Genomic DNA, 17,320 nt, shown 5'->3' on the forward strand with positions numbered 1-17,320 from the left:
AAATGCCAAAATACGCCTGAGCGTTCACTGTACCTTTGCACAAAGTGAATCCCACCAACTCCTTGACCAGAAATACATCCCCAAATCATCTGGGATACGGGATGATTGACTGTGTGTTGAATGCAGTCGGGATGATATTCCTCTCCTTTGCGGCGCGGGTGATACAATTTTTTATACCATCACTGTAATTATCAATGATTTTGTTTTCTTTTTACGGAATTACGTTGTTATTGCTCAACCAGAAAAATTGACATTTTCGGACTTAGTTGAGTCTGGCCTTGAGATACAGATATATCTATTCAAATATTGTTTGTGCATGCATAACATTAACTGCTTTTCGAATATTACAAGTCACATTAATACTGCTTTGTAGGAAAGCGTAAAAACATTTGTCAGGAGCATACAAATGTTGGGACTCGCGCTGTTCTCCCTGTGGTAAATAATTATCAAGGATTTTTTTTTTAAATATTTTTATGGAATTACGTTGTTATTCCTCAACTAGAGAAAATGACATTTTCGGCCTTTGTGTGTCTGGCTTTGAGGTACAGATAAATCTACATGCAAAATATTCACTGCTTTAATAACTACAAATGATTTAAGTAATTTCGTTTAATCACAAACATATAGTTCAGAGATATTTTAAAATCATTTATTGTTTCATACAGATTTCAAATACAAATTCCAACAGTTTGATACATATAAACATTCTTCATGTCAATCAAATTATCAAACTACCTTAACTTCAATCATTCTTCTTTGTTTTGGTTCAACAAGCGCTCTGTGAAATATTTACCCAATTTAAGCACAGGCTCGAGATCTTTGGAAATATCTTTTGCCAAATCGGACATGGACACGATATTAATATGAGTAGAATTAGAAAGTTCGTACGACTTGTTTAGTTTTTCAAACAGCCGGAATCCCATGCGTGTCGAATATTGAGCAGCTTTCTTAACCCTCGGCCACACCTTTTCCTTCATTAGAGGCATGACATTGGAGCTGATGGACTCGAAAGTTGGGACATACTCGGTCTTGATGACATCGTAGACAGATGGCGCGACATCCTTCAAGGCTTCTTTGAGCATGGGCTTTATTTTGTTGTAGAGATCCACGATGGCTTCCTTAGCTTCTTCTCTGGAGATTGAGTGCACCGTTTCCGCTTCTCGTCTGTGTCTGTGATGAGGCATGGTCTCGTGGCAGTGGACAGTGGAGGCAGCAGCGCACTTTGATGCGTGGGAGTCGAAGGCTTCGCCGGAGGGACAAGTCAGCGTGTGCAGTTCAGAATTCCTGCATAGGTGGTACACCTAAAAAGGAACATTCGATGCAGTTATTTTCTTAAAAGGTAGTGCAAGGACAGGTCCAGAAAATTTTCAAGGAGGAGGTACTTGTTTTTCACGTGACCACTTACGACGCATCAGATTAACGGGGGGAGGGGATGCGTGGCAGATCAGTTTTATTTAAAACAACTAAATTACAGAGATTTAGCCAAGGAGTTCCCCGAACCCATCTCTTTTCTCTTCCATGACAGCAGTGTTCTAAAGTTGGGTTTCAGAAAATCAGCTTTTTAATATTTCCGGGGGAATGTTTCGAACCCCTCGCTTTAACATCAGCGAAAGTTGTCTAAAATTGAGCTGTTTGAAACTTCAGTTTCCAAAAATTACCGGAACAGGGCCCCTCAAAGGACGGGCGATCATCCCTCCCTTGTGTCCATCATTGAGGTAGTGAAGCAGGGATCTGGTTGCAGAATTTGAGTTGTAAGTGCAATATGTTCATCAGAACGTCGTGCACATGCACCGTGAATTTCCTGTAGACATTGGAACACTCGTTTGGAATAGTTCAACTTAGGAAAAGTGCTCCAGTTGCCTGAACGAGCACCAAAATGTGTCCCGAGTGTGCTCAGTTTAAAATAAAGTGTACAGAACTGATACGAATGTGTCCCATTCAAGATCTGATTAAACTTAAGATTGATAACAGATTAGGGGAGCATTTGTAAAAATAAAGGCGGAATACATTTGACCCCACTAATGAAACCATCGGTTGCTTTCATACAAATATAACAGCTTTCTTTAACTACAAATGTACTACTCCAAGAGGGGAGCGGAAAATGTTCTAAAAGAAGGGACATGTGTCAGTGTTCAAAAAATGTTCTCAAATGCGCACCTAAAAGCGTTGAAAAGTGTGCTTCTGAAAATAATTCTCAGAAGAGGTTTGAAAACTATTCCAAAAATTCTGCTCCAAAGCATTGTAAAAAAGGTGTCCAAAACCTCTGAAGATTTATTGTGTAAACACTCGTTCGCACACAGGTTTACAGCCTCATCCACTATTTATTTACAAAAAATCATTACTAATAATAAATCTGAAAGTCTGTATGTCTGGATCTTTGGATGTCTCTTACACGCGTAGCACCTAGCCCGTTCGGAAGATTTTCAAAAAATTTAGCACAGAATTAGTTCGTAGCATAGAGGTGAGCACCAAAAAGCGATTTTTCGAAAATTCGATTTTGTTCCTTTTCTATTCCAATTTTAAGAACATTTTATCGAGCAAATTATCATAACATGAACGAGCAAATTACCATAACATGGACAGGCAAATTACCATAACTTGGACGAGCAGATGAATATAACACAGGCGAGCAAATTGACATAGCATATTGGCGAGAAATTCATCATACATTATTTGTAAATATATAGGATAACCAAGTGACCTTTTAATTTTATATTACGGGCAAAGCCTTGCGGGTACCATTAGTAAAGAATAAAGCCCAATTTCTTAATGTATCGTGTCACATTAATCTTCTCGTTATGAAATTACGATTTTGCAAACGTTTGTTATTTTATGGTGAAAGGACCCATTTCAGCGGAATATAATTTGCACTTCTTATACCACAAACGCGTGGATAAGGCTGGTACTTATACGTTATTGGTTCCTCAATGATAGTTTAAAAATTTTTTCGTCAAAGTGGTCAAAAAAAAAAAATAATAATAATAATAATAAAATGCTTATTTGCTCGTCAAAGGTTGCCAAAATCAATATTGCTGAAATTCAGAAATTTTTTGTTTAATTTTTGAACAAAATAATCTATTAGATAAAGCTATACAGATACTTGGCATTGTTTACAGCTTTGCAAAGTTACTTGGCAGTGACGTCAGGAAACGATGAAGAAAAACAGAGTTACTGTCTGACTACGGATTGTATGGAAAGACAAACATCCATTTTACAGCCGGAAATGAACAAATCTATTATTTTTAGCGATGTCAGCTTTTGCAGAAGCAGAGTCTCATTCAAATGAGCGGAATACAAGCGTCAAATTTTTACTTTTCCCCCTCATTCAGATAGATTCGTCTCATCTGGACGTTTGAAAATTCCATACAATCCGTGGTTGGACAGTAGCAGGTAACACGTCACACTTTCTAGCTACCTACCCCACATACCTCGCGAATAAGAGGAAATCACAACCTGTTAATGAGCTGATATTGGCTGGCGCGTTTGATTCGAATGGATGAAATGTTTCTCACTGATTCGCTCGTAAAATTGAAAATATGAAACGATTGACAGAAATTATTGCAAAAAAAGGTTACGTATCTGTGGGTTAAACCAATCCGATTTCTAAAGTGCAGAGTGTAATTTCACCCGAATAGCACACAAAGCGATGGGAACTATTTCCTTCGCTTCTCCTCAGCTTATTTCTACATTCCTAAATAAACTTGCAGTCAAGTATAACAAATTGCATTAAAATTTAAAAATAAATCCACAAAATTGTTAAACTAAGATATTAAACATATAAAAGTTGCATTAAAATGTAAAAATAAATCCACAAAATAGTTAAACTAAGATATTAAATACATAAAAGTTTTATGTGGTCTATAGCTGTTGGATTTGTTTTAGCTTTGATGTATTTTTGATGAATTCTCTCTGTTACATTCTTTACTAATTTTTGTGACAACGAGAGCTGCTGCTGCATTATTAAAACTCATTTTCCACGACTATTTTTGAAAAAAAAAATAAGGAGAGTGATAGAAGAAAAGTCATGTCAACATAAATTTCAACTAAAAGTTCCAACTGTTCAGAATGAGAGTGGCCACATAAGAATTCTGAGAAAAGTTGTTGCAATCCCTTGATCCAACAAAGATTAAGAATGAATGCGTCAACAAATACAGCCATTTTTTTGCCATCCTAGTCTTTCATGAATTACTCATTGGGTTGGCGATTCTTTTCAGGAATATTTCGCTTATCTGATTCGTACTGTTTTTAATCACCCCATCGCCAATTAGACGACAGAATCGCCAAGTTTTACTTTGCTTTGTTTACTTCCGCTATCAGTTCCCGCTGAATTCACTGTAATTCGCTCTATGCTCTAATGCTGTGCATTCTATCTGTCCCCACCCCCCCTCCTACGAAGGACATTCAAATATACACTGTAAAAACGATTCAGAAACGTTCCTGGAAAATAATAGGCAGCTGATGTGCCCAATTTCTTCCAGTAACATATCTTGGAAAAATCATTAACGTTTCCCGCTAAAAGTCAGTTACCTTTCTGAAATTAACCTTGAAACTTTCTGAGGAGGTACGAAATTTCCCCTGTTAAAGCGAGTAATGTCTCTAGAATCTTCCAGAAAAATTAAGTAGGTTTAATGTAATTGATTAGAACCCTCCTGATTTACCAAGAAGGTTCCATAAAAATCCGTGCGACCACGGCCAAAGCTATGCAAACAGGAACCAAGCATAACTCGTGCCTTGCAAGGCTGTAGCTATCCATTGACTTTTCGCTCGCGTTGGGAGCTTAGTCAATCTGGACGAGCCGTAAGCAACCTTAGGCCGATACACTTAATAAACACGTTCATTCAATCTTTAAACTGGTTGCTAAAAATATTTTCCACAAATGTGAAAAGTCTGCTCGCGTGCAACGTGTAGCGATTCAGGAAACTTTTTTGTGAAGATACTTGTTTTTACGGGGAAATAGGTGAAAACGCGTGAAATCCCGAGACGTTCCATGGAAATAACCAGCAACGTTTCGGAATTTTTTTACAGTATATTCAAATCCCTACCATACACGTGAGGTCACGCTAGTAGATAAAAAATATACATTGACAAGTTTGTTATCATAAAATCCGTGCTTCAGGAAACTGCACCTAAATATGCTTGTTTTTCGGAGGATATTGGTGTAAACCCGTGAAATTCCGGAACATTACCCGGAAGTAATCAGTGACGTTTCAGAAATTTCTTAGTGAATGATAATAGCTTTAGTACAAGGTGAAATCAGGAAGGATCTAATTAATTTCATTAAAACCTACTTTGTTTTTCAAGAAGGTTCCCGAGATATAACTGGCTTGAACAGGGGAGATGTCCCAATTCTCTTCAGAAAGTTTTAAGGAAAATTTCAAAAAGATTACTGACTTCTAGCGGAAATCGTTCCTGGTTTTTGCAAGGTATGTTATTGGCGGAATTTGGGCATATCAGCTACTATTATTTTTCAGGAACTTTTCTGAATGAGTTTGACAGTGAAAGAAATAAATTTTCAACTTCAGTTTTAATTACCATTAGATTGCTTGCAATTATCCCGTTTGAAGCCTGTCGTGTTTCTGGAACTTCAACGTAAACGTAGTTAAGTATATTTAGTAGCTCGGCACCTTCCTGATTTATTAAGAAAGTTTCCATAAGCAATATTGCAAACATGGTCAAAGCTAGACCTGTACGCAAGTATCGAGAATTTTACTCGCTTAAAACTCTTACCAAGCAGCTTTATTCAAAATTGATCTAAAGCCGATACAATTTATGAAATTGCTCAGTTAATCTTTACACTGGGAGATAAAAATATTTTTCACAACAAGAGGAAGTATGCGTTCTTGCAACTTGCAACAATTCAGGAAACTTTTTGACAATGATGCTTGATTTGCCCAGGATCTTAGATCAAAACTGTTGAAATACCGAAGCGTTACACGGAACTACTCAGTAACGTTTCGGAATTTTTTTACAGTGATATTCTTAAACTACTTATGAAAAGGTAATTTTACTTACCTGGCAGCCTGTTGAGACATCAGCGTGATAAAATGTGCTTCCATCATCAGGGCATGTGAAGGCGTTTGCAGCAGCAGAGCATAAAAGTAGACAAAGTGCGAATTTGTACATCTTGAAGGCACCTAAAATGTTAAGTAGTATTTTCAACAGGAAGTGAAATATTTGATTAAAAGAAACCAAGAAAACTATTACCAGTCTCCAAAATTATTGTTGTATGTCTACATTTGTTAAGCTACAACAAATGTGTCTTTATTGCACATTTTTGCTTTGATAGAAAAATATTTAAACTAGAAAATCGCCGTCAAAGCATGACAAGTGAAAGCTGATTCTACATATGAATGAAGCAATTGCCTGCTTAATATTTTTATAATTGAAATTGTAACCCTAATTCCGGTGGATTAACCCTAAACTCCAGTAGATAGTGTCCATTGTTGACCACTGTTTTACCAGTAAAACAGTTAAGTTACCGGATCCAATTCAGCCTTGTCAAAATATCGCATTTCCCTGTATGTCAAACATTGCCATAAATGCTATCAAACTATAAATAACTTACTGAGTTTTTGGTTTTTCAACAATGAAATAATACCGTAACGCATGCTGTGGTGCGAGTTTTATTGTTGGTGACGTTAGAAAATTACTCGATCACTGATTTTGGCTATTATATATGAGAGTATCTTCAGTTTTTTTTAAACATAACATTCAGCGATGTAATAACATTCAGTGATATAATTAAACTGTATAACAATTTTCTTAATTCCGAAATAATAAAACTTTTATCTTGCTGTTTGCATTTTTTAAATTTTACAGCACACTATAGAATACCTGTTTGTAACATGTAAGTATACATGTAGTTTTTGTAACATGTAAGTAAACTTATGCCTCCTGTTATATCGGGATAAACATTTTAATAATACCAAGATCTGTGAATAGGTTACGCGACAAGATGGGGGGAGGGGGTAAAGAGAAGATTGAAACTTTGTGACAAACAGAAGGGAGGGGTCAAATGTCTCGAAAAAAGGTGACATCATTTGTAGACAACCCCTCGTAACTTAAAAAGCTCAGTGTAAATATAATAAATCGAAATACACAAAACTTCAATTGTCATTGTGGTATTAATAATGTTTTAATTGCATTTTTTATTCTATGAGTTTAAGCATGAATAGGTAATGAAAAAATGTTGAAAACTGATGCGCTCGACAGGGGAGGGGGGGGGGAAGTATCATGGGAGCAGTGGTAGGAAAACGCAAAGTGAAATGGTTAAGATGACTGGTCTTTTTCAAAATGAACAAATTGGAAAGTGGCTTTAAAAAGTACAGCACACAAAGAAAGAAGTCTATTTTATAATAAAACTTGCATTTAAACAGTACTTATTTATTTCTGACAATAAATTTGAGTCGTAAAAAGAAAGCGGACATTTTTTCACTTTTTTTTTTCATGGGGCAAAGTGAAAAATAAAATATTTTTCTGATGAAATATTTTCTAGTCTATTTTAAAACATATTTCTGATCAAATGGATTAGTAAATAAAAGGTTGAATGAATAAAGGAATAATAAAATGAATAAATTAATTAATATATGAAGAAAAATAAATGAGCGAGCAGAAAAATGAATGAATAAGAAAATAAGTGAATGAATGAATAAATAAGTGAATTGCTAAATGAAGGAATGTAAATGAATTAATCAATAAATGAAAACGTAAGTGATATATATTGAATGATTGAGTGAGGAAATGAAACAAACTGTTTCACTTTGCCCGTATGTACTTGACTAATTATACAATTTATTTAAAATACGAATATGCTTAATATTAATTGAATTAATACTGCATTGAATGTTAAGAGATCTGAATTAATATTTAAAATGTTAATAACAATAACTTTATCATTTTTATAACAAAAAAATTAATTTGTGACGTACAACAAAATATTACAGTATGAGTTTAATTATTTAAAAATTGCCTGTATCACCAAATGCCTTAATTTTCGGCGGTATTTTTTTCCTGACTGGTATAGATTACATATGGTGCTACATAGATAAAATAATACAAAATAGGAGGATCTAAAAGCAACGAAAATATTTCACCATTTCACTTTGCCCATGTCCCCCTACTATTTTTAGAAATCATATCAGAAAATTGATGCATCTGAATGAAAAATATCTTCTATGTTTTTTCATTTTGTTTCCGCAGAGATAAGTGCATATTAAACCAATTATCTACACGTAAAGTGATTTGCGTGGCATTTATTACTTTTATTGCAATAAATAACACGCTTTTATTGGCTTCACCTGCATGTAGTTATGTATATATGTATGTATTTTGTAACGGAATCTTGCAACTCAAAATTCGCCCACTTCCTGTGATCGGATTCGTTTGAAATTTGGAATGCGACCTCAGACCCGATAACAATGCAATGTTCTGTAATCAAATTTATTAATTAACTATTAATTATTAGTCTATTCCAATTTTAATCAATATTTTTGCATAAACTCAGTAATATGAGGATGAAAAATTCTCGCAAAAATTAGAATGAAATATCGATAGAAGCCCTTGATTTTTCTGCTTCAGATAAAATCTGTTTATTTAATTTTATTTATAGAGATGAAAATATCTTTTCAACTCCTACAGAATATCGTTCAATAAAAAGAAAAAAAAAATCGTCAAGCAAGTTAAAACCGCAGTAACGTTTAGTTTTATTCTTTTACGTTAAAACTTAGCATTAATTTAAAATAAGATAAAATATGCAAATATACATGAACATATGCATTTGAATTTAATCAGATCCTTTTCTATCTGTTATCACATAAAATTGATAATGGTCTTATCACCATAAACATACGCAGAAAAAAAATCAACTAGAACACATTTATGTGTTTGATATCTTTATCAAAAAAAAGAAACAGTAAAACATTCCTTATTCTATTATTCTCTTGGATGCATTGAAATACAATAACACGTATTTGTTTCTAGAAGAAATGAAATCGAGATGTTGATTTATTATAAAGTAAAAAGTTTGAAAATCTAAATTTCACATGAGCTATCTGAGTAGATTTAAGCAAATTGTGTTGGGAATAAATATCTGCTTCAATTACCTTGTATTTCAAGTTATTTGAATTTAAAATGAACGTTTTTCGTTATTACCGAGAATGATTGTTGATGTGAAAGCTTTTTGCTTCTCAGATAAAAGTTTTCAAAATTTTTGTTACGGCTGAGTTGTTTCGGAAGTTATAAATATTTATAAAGGTCTGTGTAGCATCAATGAACCCCTGAGGCTTCGTAGGTCGCAGCCTAAGAAACGATGTGCAGAATCATTTCTTATATCTACGGCTTTCTCGCCAAACATGCATTAACGCTCATCGTCAATGTTATCGTTCAGGATACGTTTTGTGTTGATTGCATTTAAAATAGCTCCTGGTGGTTATGTTGATAACCATTTTCATTTGCATTGAACCAAAGTTCATAAATTTAAAGATTAAAGTTAATCTTTAAAGAAACTTTCTCCAGGGCAATTCTTTACGGGCTTTTCATTTAGACTAAATTCATAACTATACAAAAATTCGTTGGTGCAGAAAAGAGCAATGTTATGACTCAAAATATGAAATTAGACGTCTTTGGGTCTTTTTAAAATTCCAAAAACCTGCCTATATAAATTCCTGAGCAACAATTTACCTATGTGCCAAATTTGGAAGAAATCCGACGAAAACTGTGGATTTGTATTAGGAACATACACACATACCCACAAACATACATCCATTTATATATATATATAGATTTCGGGTATTACATATGGGAGCCAAATGTTTTATAAAATGTTACTTAAATTTGGAAAAAGTAATATATTAAGTTGGGGGCATAATTAAAGCAACATTAGTAGATATAGTTCAGAGAAATGCAGCATTAAATAAATAAGTTAATGTAGGGGTATATTTAAAACAATAGTGCCGTGGGAAGTTAAAGCGCAGTATCTGCAGAAATTAATTATTAAGACATTTGAAAACGTATTTTGGATTCCGCACACTGTAAAAACGATTCAGAAACATTCCTGGAAAATGATGGGCAGCTGATGTGTCCAATTTCTGCCAGTAAAATATCTTACAATAACCAGGAACGTTTTCTGCTAAAATTCAGTAACTTTTCTGAAATGATTATGCAAGCCTCCTGAAATATTCAGAAATCTTAAAGCCAATCGTGTCTCTGGAACAACAGAGTATACTTAGGTAGGCATAATTAGAACCCCTTGAAAGAGACAGACAGACTTTTCCGACATTTTGATTCCAAGGCTGCTTTGGATCCAACCTTGTTTCTGGTTTATTAATGCGTTATAATATTAACTGGTTGCTATGGCGTAAAACAATTGATAATAAGTTGAGCGAAATGTCACTTAAGGTAAATCTAGAAAGATAACTTTGTTCGCAAATTCAACAAAAATGTATCTAGAAATATTTATAGTAATAAATCTTATTTTCAAAACTTATTTGTTTTTAGTTCATATTAATTAGATCTTCTTCCATGTACAGAATAAAATAATCAAACGTCAATCAGGCAACACAGCTAAAGCTTATGCACCACTTTTCTGCAACGAGGGTTTTGTAAAAATACTAATTTTGTCCCCTGAAGGATTTGGAACCAAAATGTCGTATATGTCAGTTCCCCTATGCAGTGGCCTTAGGCAAAAAACAATAGCTTGGCAGCGTCCTGATTTATTAAGGAAGTTCCACAAGCAGTGTTGCAATCATGGCCGAAGCTAATTGCAAGAAAGAACCTAGAATTTTACTCGCCTGCAATTCTTGCAAAGCAACATAGTCCAAACATATTTGCTCCCTTTAAGACCCTCATCAGAACGGATGAACTACGATTGAATCGAAGCCGATTCACTTTATAAATCGACTAAGTTAATCTCTACACTGGCGGCTAAAAATATTTTTCACATCAGTGAGAAGTCTGCATTCATGACTTTTGGAGAAATTCAGGAAACGTTTTGACGCAGATGCCTTCGTGCAACTTGTATCAATTCAGAATTTTTTTTTTTTTTTGATGACGATACTTGATTTTCACAAGATGTTGATAAAACCAGTGAAACTTCGAAACGTCATATGGAAATATTCAGTACGTTTCGGATTTTTTTTACAATGTATAGTAAAAAAAGGTGCCGATATTGTAGTTTAGCAAGAATGAATTTCAATACATTTATTTTTAATATATCAAGATTAAAAATAGTTTAATAATCTAATAGATTTCGTTTAAGCGTTCTAGGAATGAGCATGAATAGCACCAGACAGTTTGGCAAAATTTTAGTAATGAGAATTTATTTATGATATTCCTTTAATCTGAATCAGTTTTTTTCGAATAAAAAAACCATAAACTCCCATTAAAAAGAAAAAGGATGAACACTTAAAAAGAAGTATAAAAAAGACAAGTATTATTATTATTGAAGATAAGTGTGAAGAACACTAGCGAAATCCGGAATTGAAATAATTGATCTTCCTGGGAAAGGGGGTTATGGCAGTTCTTAAATAGCATATAAACTACCATTTTAAGATTGGAAAAACTGGTCAAAATCTAGGGATTTGAGGGTGGATTCGACATTTAAGACCCTCTTTCGATGTACTCCTGTGACTTATTAAACTACTGAAAAGCCCTCAATTGCAAGCCTTTAGTACAAACGATTGTTCAAAACACAAGTTGCACGGTTAAATCAAGTCCAAAGTTTCGAGATTTTACATCATGCACAAAAGAAGTGGCATTCCAAGCCCTATTAGACGTTTGGGTTTGGAAACATCTCTTGAAATAAATTTGTTGAAGGTCATGTTTCTAAACCATGTTTACAACCGTAGGGACGCTTTGAAATTAAGATTTTAGTGTACTTTTCCGCAAGAAATTTTATTAAAAAGAGAAAATGATAATGGCGATTCTTTTACGAAACAGCTCTGTCATTGGTGCGTTAGGCATGCCTAATTTTAATTTTTAGAAACCATTCAGCAAAATATTCAATTAGTTAACTTAATTTATAAGGACATTCCAAAAATACTTCTATTGTGCTTTTTTACAAGGAAGCTTGGATAGAAGCAACGCATAAGAACGGCACCAAAAATAATTACTTTTGGTTTACTATATTTTACATAAACTTATCCTACTTCGATAAGTAAGTTGTTCCGTTACATTAATAACCATCCTGGCAAAAAATCGTATTTCTAAACTATGTTACTAAAGAAATTCCAAAGGCAGGCTCCAAAATACTGTTTCACAAGGAAACTATGTTACAAACAAAATGTAACCACTGTCACGAAACACCAAATTTTTGTTAAAATATTTTTTTTTAATTAATAAGTTAAAAGCAAAGAAAAAAAAATAGTTTGAAATGTGTGTGATGATAACGTTTTCTCTTTCCTAATTTGAAAAAAAAATGCATCATTTCACTTACAATACTTTGCTTAGATAATCTATTTTTATTAAATAGTTTTCAACTACATTATCATTATGTTAAAAACACAAAAGCTTTTTATGTTCACTTTTTAATTCTTTGGTTTGTAATCATATTTTATATACAGTTAAATCCCATTACAACAAATACCTACAATACAATGAAACATCCAGTTCACCAAAATAAAGTATAAGTCCCGATTTAATATCCATTACATTGCTTGAAATTCATTACCACGAAATTCCCGTTACAATGAGCAAAATTTGTGGTTCATTAAGATCCGTTGTAACAGTATTCAGTGTATAAATTTGATGAATGATAAAATAAAGCAAAATTCCGCGCATAAAATAAACACATTTTAATAAGAATGTTATGAATATTCTTTTAACGGATTTAATGACATAAAGGGGCCTTTTTGAAATAACATCTAGGTTACTGAATTATTTGTAAAGTTGAATGTTATTATCAAACTTCAGAGAACAATTAAGTCTCTCTCAAAAAAATCAAAATATAAAAAATTGCGGAAGAAATTTTTTTTTTCTATAATACTCAGATCAAATTCAAATGAAACTGAGAGTAAATTATTTCATACATACCAGCAGTTACGAGATTCTCAATCCAGGAAAACTGACTTATCTGATATTAGCAAGGAGTTTATATATCAGAATTGCAGTTTAAACTGCAGTCCATGTTTTAACTCTTTGTTATCAGCGAAGTTGGAAAAACACCATGATTAATTCGTTTGCCAATTAATCGCATTTGTTAAGAACTACAGTCACCAGTTCAGCTTTTCCGAATCACAGCTACGAGTACATTCTATGAGTAATGTTTGGTAGGAATGTTAGGATGTATAATTTATTTTTAACAGTAACAAACATCGTTTGTTTTTAAGTGATAAAGTGTGTTTTCGACGCACACATTTAATCAACTATACATTCTACTTTGCGCACGTTCTGTTAATCACTTCTTAAATTGTTGATTTACGGGATTAAGACTTCAAGTAAACAAAAGAACTTCAGTTTTTTTCCCACGTTCAAAAGATATGGATGTTGAAGTTAGACGAAGCAGTGTTTGCTGCAAACAAATTACGTTCAGATTAAGGAGAAATTGATTATCCACTGCAAAAATGCGAAGGACGTAGAATTTTTTTTCTCTCGAAATTATGTGGTGGCTCACGTTGAAGAATAATCTGAATGATGTAACACGCAGTTGCTTTAGAATTCAATACATAACACAGTATCGAATCTAGCATGGATGCCACCCGGGGTGGTAATTTGTGGCGTCAACCCCCCCCCCCCCCCCGCCCCTCTACAAACGCAAAACGAATTTAAAAAAAATAATAATAAATTTTATGCAAACAAATGGGAATTTCATACAATTTTCAGAATCAACTACATTTGTGTTATAACGAAATTTTAAGTGGGTTTAATGTACAAAAGACAAAACAAAGTAGGTGGTCTGAGAGAGGGTGGGGGGGGGGGGGGGTTCCAATGGAAAGCTTTCAAATTTGTAGTCTTTATCAGTCGTTACAGTTATGAACATGGCTTTAAACGTACATCTTTGAATAATAATTTAAAAAAAAGAAGAAAATTTGATGTCACTTTGATATAACTGATTATGCATTTCGATCCAGCAACAAACCAACCCAACAACTCGTTAAAACCTAAAAGTAGAGAGATTAAGTTACTTCACTGCAAGATAATTATAAATTATCTTGCAGCACTTTTACGTAGTTAAGTTAACACGTTTAACACTTTTAAGTAGTTTAACAAATTTTTAAACGTTTCAATAAAACCCCGTTACATAAAATACCTAAATCTATAAATGACTCTTAGGGTATTGAAAAGGACAGTTATCGATTTAAACAATGTGAAGCTCTAGTTTTAAATTGAAAACTTCCCTTTCCGTAACTTGAATGAAGCTCTGCGGAAATGTGAAAAAGTTTAGAATTCTATTTTGTTTCTTGAAAAATTCGTGTGGATCTTACTTGTAACTAGTGGTACCCGCACGGCTTTGCCCGCAGTAGAAAATTAAAAGGTCATTTGGTTCGCCTGTACATTTACAAATAATGGATGATGAATTTATCACCAATTTGCTATACTCTTTGTTTGCCCATGTTACGGTTTCGTAATTTACTCGTTCACGTTGTCATAATTTGCCCGGTAAAATTTTCTTAAAATTAGAATACAAAAAGAACAAAATCGAATTTCCGAAAAATTGCTTCGAGGTGCACACCCCCATGCTACAAACTAATTTTGTACCAAATTTCATGAACATCGGCCTAACGGTCTAGGCACTATGCGCGTCACAGAGATCTGACAGAGAATGATCCAGACATCCAGCGATTATATATTAATTAAAAATATCAGTGAATAAACGATAAATATTTCAAGTAAAATTTTGTTGGCTTCTGGATCTTTGACGAGTGTTCTTGCCTTATCTCGCTTTAACAAGTGACAATTTCTTAGGAAATGGAGAGTTTTTACATGATTACTTGTTATTATTAATAGAGGATTAAGGGCTGTCGCCGAATGACGTCACGCGATGAAAGGGGACGAGGGTTGGTTAAATGGAGTTGTTTCCGAAGTATTTTTGTTCTGAAAGAACATGCTTAAAAACATAAGATCTGACCTTTTTTAAATAATTTGACAAAGTTTAACACTTTTTCATGACATCACAAGTTATAAAATACCATTCACTGATGTCATTAGAGCAGAGCGCAGTATTTAGTTCGCTTCTTCACTCACATGTACTGCCAACGATATAGTTGATAGCAAGGGTAGAGCGCAATATTTAATCCGCTTCTCAATTATCATAATCTGGAAATGCGATAGAAACTAAGCGTCAGCATTCAGCCCGCCAGTGGGGTAGCGCACCAAAGTTCATCACTTGTGACGTCATAAAAACCACGCCTTGTTTGAAAAATCGGACATTTTAAAAAATTAAATAAAAATCAAACATTTTGAAAATAAAAGCTTTTCCTTGCTCCATGTTATTATTATTATTATTATTATTTATTTATTTATTTACTTATTTTTTTGCTCATTCAATCAACAGTAGTACTTTTGACTGATGAAAACATTATAATATAAATATCTAATGATGGTGTTGCAGCAGCTAATTAAATCAGTGAAATTTGATGACGCAGAATTCGCAACTCCAGAGCTCGAATACGCTACCTTGCGGTGATTAACAATACTAAAGAAAAAGGTAAAACATTCCATTCCACGTGTTTTCTTTGGAGTAAATTACAGGCTTCAGACAGTTTGTGGTGTAATGTAATTTAAGAAGAATAGAAAAGAAAGCTTTCCACAAATACGATGAGAAATTACTGCCAATCATTAAGCGTCAAAGCAAGTTATAAGTTACGGCATTTGATTGTTTTACCTTTTTCATCCGCCATTAGACAGTAGCTGTAGCGCCCCTAGTAGTTTTTTGGAAATCCAAATGAAAGTACTGTTCAGTAATTTCCGCCGTTTCTAATTGAAGGCTCAGCTCAATTCAAGCTTGAAATTAGATTAAAGCAATTATTATTTACGTTGTAATTAATTCGGAAAATTTACTGCAAGTTACTGCAAAAGAATCAGGTTTTTCTAGCGATACATAACATTAATGCGAATGAATACTTTTTTCACCACATATTAGAGGATTTATGTGAGAATTTTGCTTAAAATTAAAATGAGCTAATTACTAGAGGTTAAATATTAACTAATATGATTACAGAATATTATTTTGTAGCCTGGTTTAAGGCCACATGCCCAACTTAAAAATTCAGGTCTCGGAATTAATTGTAAAAACTCTAAATCTCGATAACTGATATTCTTGGTTATTTCCCCAACGTCGCAAAAGGTTTTGACGCCAAATACTAAGAGCTATTCTATTTTGGCGTAGCTGATACTGACAGAACAAACGACTATAATCCAAAACTTTACGATCCCGTCGAAATTCCAGCTATCGAAATATCCCCCAATCTGCTTCATTACCACCTGATGTACTTTTCATAATGAGAATGTTATCTCTTCTTTCTTTTTTTGAAGTTATTTTAAAGATTTTTTTTTTTATTACATCGGTTTTTAATTTGTTATTCTGCGCTGTGGTCGGGAAATGCACGTATAGGAGAGCTGACGATCGGTTGCTAGTGAGGGCGGAAACCCCATGTCACAGATATACAGTGGTGGTAAAAAAAAATTGCATTACCCTCGCCACAAAGGAGAGGAATATCATCCCGTCTGCATTCAACACACAGTCAAGTATCCCGTATCCCAGATGATTTGGGGATGTATTTCTGATCAAGGAGTTGGTGGGCTTCACTTTGTGCAAGGAACAGTAAACGCTCAGGTGTATATTGGCATTTTGGAGGAAAAATTGCTTCCTACTATCCGGGATCACTTTACTTCAGTTCCAAACGTCATTTTCCGGGATGATTCTGCTCCGTGCCATAGAGCAAAACTGGTGAGTAACAATTTAAAAACCTTTATCCTGCCATTAGACTTAAATTGATATGGGGTTAAGTAAAAATTTTTTATCTAAACTCACACGCAGGTTCAGAAATGAAAAATGAGCATGGGATCAGCAGTTTGCCTTGGCCCGGAAACAGTCCCGATCTACGTAAACAAGTATCGGGTACCTGCTGTTAAATGTTTATTTCATAAGTTTTGCAGAACTTCACATACATAATCGGTCGACCAAAATTTGACACATAATCACATTGCTGTGAAAATGCGAGGGTGATGCAATTTTTTTTTACCAGCACTGTATATAACAATGTAGTGTTTCAATCATGGAAATAGTAATTGTGTACAAAAGTTATTTTTCCACATGTTAATATTTTGTGCTTTTTTACGTCTCAAATGGATGGCAAAATTTTATTCGCCCCCCCCCCTCCCTGCC

The 17,320-nt window shown here is 33.9% G+C and overlaps 1 protein-coding gene across 1 annotated transcript; it reads right to left on the minus strand.

The window, feature by feature from the left end:
• Positions 1-746: 746 nt before the first annotated feature.
• LOC129227952 (uncharacterized) lies at positions 747-6,123 on the minus strand. The gene is made up of 2 exons (XM_054862576.1): positions 6,013-6,123; positions 747-1,301 (listed from the first exon to the last, which is right to left on the minus strand). Exons 1-2 carry the CDS (start codon positions 6,121-6,123, stop codon positions 747-749), a joined length of 666 nt encoding a protein of 221 aa, XP_054718551.1.
• Between the last annotated feature and the right edge of the window lie 11,197 nt (positions 6,124-17,320).

The sequence above is a fragment of the Uloborus diversus genome, chromosome 8 (genome assembly GCF_026930045.1).
Source record: "Uloborus diversus isolate 005 chromosome 8, Udiv.v.3.1, whole genome shotgun sequence".
Lineage (NCBI taxonomy): Eukaryota > Metazoa > Arthropoda > Arachnida > Araneae > Uloboridae > Uloborus > Uloborus diversus.